This window comes from Centroberyx gerrardi, chromosome 22 (assembly GCF_048128805.1).
Source record: "Centroberyx gerrardi isolate f3 chromosome 22, fCenGer3.hap1.cur.20231027, whole genome shotgun sequence".
Taxonomy (NCBI): Eukaryota; Metazoa; Chordata; class Actinopteri; order Beryciformes; family Berycidae; genus Centroberyx; species Centroberyx gerrardi.
In genome coordinates, this window is record NC_136018.1 from 739,282 (window position 1) to 747,471 (window position 8,190).

Sequence of the window (8,190 nt, forward strand, 5' to 3'; positions counted from 1 at the left end):
AGAAAGGAGAGAAGGAAAGGAGGGAGAGAAGGAAAGAAGGAGGGAGAGAAGGAAAGGAGGAGGGAGAGAAGGAAAGAAGGGAGAGAAGGAAAGGAGGGGGAGAAGGAAAGAAGTGGAGAGAAAGAAAGAAGGAGGAAGAGAAGGAAAGAAGGGGGAGAGAAGGAGAAAGGAGGGAGAGAAGGAAAGAAGGGAGAGAAGGAAAGAAGGAGGGAGAGAATGAAATGAGGGAGAGAAGGAAAGGAGGAAGAGAAGGAAAGGAGGGAGAGAAGGAAAGAAGGAGGGAGAGAAGGAAAGAAGGAGGGAGAGAAGGAAAGGAGGGAGAGAAGGAAAGAAGGAGAGAGAAGGAAAGGAGGGAGAGAAGGAAAGAAGGGAGAGAAGGAAAGGAGGGAGAGAAGGAAAGAAGGGGAGAGAAGGAAAGAAGGAGGGAGAGAAGGAGAAGAAGGAGGGAGAGAAGGAAAGGAGGAAGAGAAGGAAAGGAGGGAGAGAAGGAAAGAAGGGGAGAGAAGGAAAGGAGGGAGAGAAGGAAAGAAGGGAGAGAAGGAAAGGAGGGGGAGAAGGAAAGAAGTGGAGAGAAGGAAAGAAGGAGGAAGAGAAGGAAAGAAGGGAGAGAAGGAAAGGAGGGAGAGAAGGAAAGAAAGGAGATAAGGAAAGGAGGGAGAGAAGGAAAGAAGGAGGGAGAGAAGGAAAGAAAGAGAGGGAGGGAAGGAAAGGAGGAGTCCAGTTATCTAATACTGGTAGTAAATATCTGCTGTGGGTTTTTGTGATTGTTGGCATCTAGTAGATCAGCGGTTCTCAACGTGGGGGTCCGGGGACCACCAGGGGTCCTTGAGGGGGTTCCAGGGGGTCCCCAGCAAACTGATGAATTATTAAACTTCAGCATTATTTCATTTACAAGAAGTGAACACAGTTAGAGGATGTAGAAGAATGATGTTCTGATCAGTTTCTCTGTTATCTCTCTACAGTACAGACAGTCAGGGAGTTCTGGACAAAATCATCTGACAAAAAAAATATTCTCAGATTTGGGTCCGAGAGACAAAATCTCATCAAATGGGGGGTCTGTGGCTAAATTAGGGTCCTTGATATGAAAAATATGAAAAAGATTGAGAATCACTGCTGTAGAGCAACATTAATATATATTTTTCAAAGGACAGCTTGGGGGAAAATGTATTTCTCCTTGAATAAATTATTTTATTTTCACTTTGGTATCACTCAGCATTACTGATCAGAAAACGCTGCAAAGCACTCGTCAATGGGGCTTTTATTTGAAAGGTAAACCGGAAATCGATCACTTTTGAAAAAAACAACAATCGTATTGAAAAAATTAATTTCATTGTGAGAGGCTGTTCTGTCTCTCTCGCTGTGTTTCAATTCAATTCAGTGATATGATTATAACAACAACATTAACAATAATAACAGTAAATAATTATAAGATCAGAACAATAAGATAGAGATAGTATAGTAAACCCCCCCCCCCCCCCCCCCCCCCCTCTATGGGGGTGGTCTCTCCCTGCGGGTCACGTGCTCTGCTTCATCGAGCTCCTTTGTTGATGTGCTTCGGTAGAAGAAGAAAAAAAAAACACCTCGGATAATATCTGCTGAATCTAAAGCCCCGCGCCCCGCACCCCGGCCCGGTACCGCACCGCACCCCGGCCCGGCCCGGACAGGAGAACACACCCGGCTCCGGATCAGCATTCCCTCCGCGGAGATTTCACCTCTTTTTTCCCCCCAGTGTGAGAGAGCTGAACCAGGAGGAGGAGGAGGAGGAGGAGGAGGAGGAGGAGGGGAATGGAGGCTCAGACCGGACTGGAATAAGACTGGAGGAGGTTTTTTTGGGGGTTTGAGAGAGAGAGAGAGAGAGAGAGAGAGAGAGAGAGAGAGAGAGAAAGAGAGAGAGAGAGAGAGAGAGAGAGAGAGAGAGAGAGAGAGAGAAAGAGAGAGAGAGAGAAAGAGAGAGAGAGAGAGAGAGAGAGAGAGAGAGAGAGAGAGCTTCTGCCGCTTTGTCCTGGGATGCTGCTCCCCCTCCTGCCTGCTTTCTGCTGCTCATCCTCCTGTTTTTTACCCCAAAAAACAACCATGAAGCCCGACTCCTGAAGACCCGGACCGGACCGGACCGGAGAGCAGAGCGGGTCTGACCGGGGATTTATTCCAACCGTCGGGGGATTATTTCTATTCTTCTTCTTCTAGCTTCGTCCTCTTCGTCTTCTTCTTCTTCTGCGGTGTTTTGGGGGGTTTCGTAGCCACCTGGAGGACACTGACCTGAGAGAGGGAGGAAGAAGAAACAAGGACAGACTATTTCTATCTACTATCTCTCTATATATCTCCTTTTTACCTTTCTATCTCTCTATATATACCTCCATTCATCTCTATCTCTTCCTATATAGCTCTACCTTTCTCTACACATCTATTTCTCTATCTTTAGGCTATCTATCTCTATTTCTCTCTATATAGCCTATCTCTTTTTTTTTTTACCTTTCTATCTATCTCCATAGCCTATATCTCTTTTTACCAAGCTTTCTATCTCTCTATACCTCCATCTATCTCTGTCTATCTTGCTCTATACCTCCATCTTTCTCTCTGTATCTATCTCTCTCTCCATCCGTCCATCATGGCTCCAGCCTCCCGGTTCTCCCGGTTCTCCCGGTTCTCCTGCCTGCTGGTTCTGCTGGTCGTGCCCGCGGTCCGGAGCTCGTTCCCCCGCAGCGGCGCGGACTGCGGCCCGGGGAAGAGCGACTGCCCGGGTGAGAAATTCATACTTTACTTAATGGGAAGCGGTCTGAACACATCAGACTTTACATGCATGAGATACAGTTCAGTTTAATTAGAGGGATGGAAATAGAACAGGAGAGCAGCGTCTTTAAAGGGAGAAAAACAGAAATGCTTATAATTTAGAATATGAATATAATTTAGTTTTTGTTCATACTGGTGTTTGTCTTGTGCTGGAGGTCAGAGGTCAGAGTCACCTCTTTATTTAACACTACATCACTGGCTAGGAGTCAATTTGTGTGTGTGTGTGTGTGTGTGTGTGTAACATAGGTGTGTGTGATCTAATAAATAGAAAAACAGACATTCAAAGAGAAAAGGTATTTGTATGTATGTGTTTTTGTTCGGCCTACGCCAGTTTTTAGTCAAGACTCTGTTACGTGTTACAAAGTGAGGACACCTGTGTGTGTGTGTGTGTGTGTGTGTGTGTGTGTGTGTGTGTGTGTGTGTGTAACGTCAGTGTTGTAGTTAAAACTCTGAGGGCATTTTGGGGCAAACGAGACACAAAGTGACCACTCCTCTCTTTACCCAGGGTTTATTTTAGAGTTAATGACAGGCTGCAGTCGGGTTAGACACAGGGCGAGGTTAGAAGGCATACACAGTATTAGTGTGTGTGTGTGTGTGTGTGTGTGTGTGTGTGGACTTCACCTATATGCAAGACTCAGGATTACATTTTAAGCCCAGTACCTTGTGCACTGCATTGCATTTGGTTAATTAAAGTGAAGGAAATTTGTATTACAGTAGTTCTGCAGGTCTTGCATGGACCACATTTGTTCCCAAACCCAAATCCTCATCATTATGTCTTCCTTCAAAGGGCGACTCTGACTTTTAGTCAGTTTGTCCCGTTGGTCTTCTCACCCAGCGTGTGATGAGAGGATCGACACCAAACTCCTCTGTGTGTCTCTGGTAGATCTCTCTGTCTGCTGAACATGCTAACACTTTAGCATACAGCATGTTAAGTCAATGTAGGCGACTAGCATCATGCTAACAGTGAGAGAACGAGGACTTGCAGCAGCTCTGAGGCTGATGGTTCAGTCATTTTAACGATCAGTGGATCGGTGAAACAGACTTTAAACAGCAGCAGATATCTCTTCCCGCGAGACTTGGAGCGTGATTTGCCTTGTTTACACAGGAAGTGAGTGAAGTTAGCCAAACAGCTAGAGGTTTTTCTCTGTTGATTTGTAATGGACTTAAAATATTTTGTTTTCAGAGGTTATGAATCTAAAGGACAGAGAATAAAAACCAACACCAACTCTGGATTACTGAAAGGTTTATGTTCATACTTTGGGTAATGCTAATCGCCTCCAGGTACTTAACACAGTATGCTAAAGTGTTAGCATGCGCAGCAGACAGAGAGATCTACCAGAGACAGAGAGTTTGGTATCAGATGTTGGGTAAGGAGAACAGAAACTGATACCACTTAAAATGATTTAAATGAATTTAGATTTTAAAGTGTTATAACAGCTTGAAAAGGTTTGTAACCTCAGTTTCACCAATCATAACGTTGGTATATGATGTCTGTGTCTGAAAATAAAACAAATTAATTTGATAAATAAAAATCCAATTCATCTACAGGCCTGCAGCATTAAAACCACATCAGCTATTTCCATTATGGCCCTTGAATTGTTTGGCTACAAGGTAGAAAATATTTCTACACATATACACTCTGGCCCCGCCCACAGGAAATGGAAATGGCTTAGGCCCCAAAACGTCCAACATCACTGAAAAGACAGCTTCAGGCAAATGGGGGATTTAGGCCTGAACACGCAGACTGATAATGCAGAATATATCACATTTATTTGATATTTGAATGTGAAAATAGTTGCATATTGCTGCTTTAACAAACAGCTCTGTATGGAGGAGACTGGAAGAGAAAGAAAGATAAAGTCGATGAAGGGTGAAAGAGAAAAATGAGGAAAGGAGAGAGAGAGGGGCTGGAGAGAGACGAGGAGAGAGAAAAGAAAGTGAGAGAGGTAAAGAAGGTCAGAGAGGGCGAGAGAGAAAAGAGACGAGGAGATGAGGAGAGAGAGAGGGAGAGAGAGAGAGAGAGGGAGAGAGAGAGAGAGAGAGAGAGGAGTTATCCATGCCTCGCTGCTCTAACAGTTGAATTAGAGGTTGATCTACTTTGCTCCCTGCACAGTTTGACCTGATATTGCCATCGCTTCCCTTCCACAGCTAACTACTCCTGAAGCATGAACAGTTCCCAATGCTTCCTGATCAAATCCCTAATAAAGTGCCGTTGCTAGGCAACAAATGGAATTCCAGCAAGTAAACAGAATTTCAGCTTATTGCTTGGCCACTAAATTTAGTTCCAGGAAAGTCTGCAAGGAATTGTGGGAGTCTAAATAACATGGCAGAACATTTACTGTTACCGTCAAAATTAAAATGACCGGTCCATCAGGAAGACGTGTTACAGCAGAGATTTGTATTAGAGCCAGAAATCTACCAACCAAGACTCCATCTTAAAGGATCAGGCTGGTGTTTTTTAATGCATTTCTTACCGTCAACAAATCCTATGAAAATAACAAAATCATCAATGAATTTGTTTTGCTAACAAGTCTGGTCCATGCAGCCGGTCCCAGTGCAGCCTCATGTCCCAGCAGCCATAGAACTGCATTGTATTAAAAACTATTAAAACCCGTCACAGAGCCATGCTGCTGCTCTGCAGCATATTTCATCATCACGATGCACCGGGCCGGACGACTTTTTCCTCAAACGACTTAATAAGCCGACCGTAAACACGTTTTCCATCTCAGGAAAGTAGTTCCGTACAGAAAATAGTCCCCGGCGTAATGAAGAACTTGTTCCCATTTGAATTTGATTTGGTAATAACTACAACAGTCTGACTTTTCATGGTAACAGTTAGAGATTTTAAAAATGTAAACTATGTCTTTGTGAGCTGTATTTAAAGGTTTTTAGCTTACAGTTGGAGCCAATGACTTCCGGGTTGACGGCTAAAAACGGAACGTGGGAAGTCAGAAAGTAACGGGAGGAGAGCAAACACATTGTTGATGTTGTTATTTTCATAGGATTTGGTAAGCAATGCATTAAAAAACACCGGCCTTATCCTTTAAGTCTGACTGGAGGACTGTCTGCTGGCTTGGTGAATACAGGAAGACATTGGAAAAAAATACAAGTTGTGAATGTAGATCCATACGGTAACATTAGAGCTAAAAGTGAATAGTCTCATTTAGCCCTTTATTAATCCCTATAGTCTCTACTCTATAAACTCTATAAACTCCAAAGAATCTGTTAGTTAATAAAGTGTAAATCTGTAGAACTGTGTTAGTTAATAAAGTGTAAATCTGTATCCAGCAGCTAGAAGCAGAGAGCAGCTGAGTCAGCTTGTTGTGGTGTGGCTGTAGATCCATTCAGTAACGTTCTCAGTAAAAGTGAATAGTGTGATAAGGTGGATTTGGTTCCTGTGACACAGTAAACTGTCTTGTCTTGATGTCTGTAGTTGATGTCTGCAGCATGGCTGTGGCGGTGTGAGTGTTTATGGTTCTGTGTTGGTGATTCTTCATGTAGACCGAAAGACCGAACAAGCGGGCCAATCACAGGTCTTGTGGTCTTGTGGTGGTCTACATGCAGAATCACAAAACAGAACTATAAATGCTCACACCGCTGTAGGCAGCTCGATGCAGAAGTATCATTTGGCCTTCACATTGAATTATTACTGTGCATGTTAATGTTCTCACTAATGTACTAAACACAACTAGGACACAGCAGATGTCTGAATCACTTCCATCAGCTTCCATGATGCAGGGTTCAGTCAGTCCAGGCTGGAGGTGGTGTGTGTGTGTGTGTGTGTGTGTGTGTAGGGTGTTCAGTGAGGGGGCTGCTTCCTTCGTTAGAAAGAAACTGAACCCAGAGTACCAGAGAAACCTCCTCTCTGTTGTGATTTCATTGGAGTATTATTGAGCCAGTGTTGGGTCCCGGTCCCTCCAGCTGCGTCCAGCGTCCCAGATCAACCTCACATGTCTCAGTCGTGTGTCTCAGCTCCAGGTGGCCCGGCCCTCCAGGAGGCTCGGGCCTCCGGCTCGGCCCTCCAGGCGGCCCGGCCCTCCAGGAGGCTCGGCCCTCCGGCCCGGCCCTCCAGGAGGCTCGGCCCTGCAGGTGGCCCGGCCCTCCAGGCGGCTCGGCCCTGCAGGTGGCCCGGCCCGGCTTGGCCCTCCAGGAGGCTCGGCCCTCCAGGCGGCTCGGCCCTGCAGGTGGCCCGGCCCGGCTTGGCCCTCCAGGAGGCTCGGCCCTCCAGGAGGCTCGGCCCTCCAGGCGGCTCGGCCCTGCAGGTGGCCCGGCCCGGCTTGGCCCTCCAGGAGGCTTGGCCCTCCAGGCGGCTCGGCCCTCCAGGCGGCCCGGCCCTCCAGGCGGCCCGGCCCTCCAGGCGGCTCGGCCCTCCAGGAGGCTCGGCCCTCCAGGAGGCTCGGCCCTCCAGGAGGCTCGGCCCTCCGGCTCGGCCCTCCAGGCGGCCCGGCCCTCCAGGCGGCTCGGCCCTCCAGGAGGCTCGGCCCTCCAGGAGGCTCGGCCCTCCAGGAGGCTCGGCCCTCCGGCTCGGCCCTCCAGGCGGCTCGGCCCTCCAGGCGGCTCGGCCCTCCAGGCGCTCCGCCTCCCTCCGAGCCATAGGGACTAGGCAGCACTTTCTGCTCCGGTCTCCACAGACCGGTCTCTTAGTAAACAAGATATAATTGGCTGATGATGTAACCAATGGCTGGCAGATGAGACCTAAGTAACCATAGCAACCGGGCTTTATTGGGAAGCCAAATGCTTGCAAGCCATGGATGTCAAAAGTGATGAGAAGAAGATTATTTTAATGTCAAGAGGAAGGGAAGAAAAGACAGACAGGCCAGTGATCAAACTGTCAGTGTCCAGGTTTGATCTGAGCAGTTACACACAAGACTGATTGATTGATTGATTGATTGATTGATTGATTGATTTGGTTATAGGTTGACAGATGTTTTATAACAACAGACTGCAGACAGAGAGAACAGCTCTCGTTGGCTCAGATCTCCTCAGATCTTTAAGGTGCTGCCAGACACACATAAGAACCTATCAGACAATAAATATTAGGGCTGAATGATATTGACAAAAAAATCTAATTGCGATTATTTGACAGAATATTGATTCACGGAGCAAAGATTACCTGCAGCTCTAAAACGCCTTGTTCACAAATCCAGTTTGTTGAAGTTAAGGGACTAAAACCACAAAACTGCAGACTGTAATATTAACAGAGCTGAGATGTGGCTAAAATCCTTATCAGGTGACAGATATTCATGCAGTGTTAGGTGTTTCTGTTATTTTGTCCATTGTGTGTGTGTGTGTGTGTGTGTGTGTGTGTGTGTGTGTGTGTGTGTGTGTGTGTTGACTCAGCACAGTGAGGTATTTCCTAATTACAGGGAGGCAGAGGTCATGACCCTGTAATTACCAGCTCCA

At 46.5% G+C, this 8,190-nt stretch overlaps 1 protein-coding gene across 1 annotated transcript in view; it reads left to right on the top strand.

Annotated features, from left to right (window-relative positions):
• Positions 1-2,605: 2,605 nt before the first annotated feature.
• The window catches only part of LOC144543503 (tomoregulin-1-like), a 22,154-nt gene continuing 16,569 nt past the window's right edge, over positions 2,606-8,190 (top strand). The window contains exon 1 of the mRNA XM_078291515.1: positions 2,606-2,738. Within this exon, the coding sequence (XP_078147641.1) occupies positions 2,606-2,738 (133 nt within the window). The remainder of the gene's footprint in view (positions 2,739-8,190) is intronic.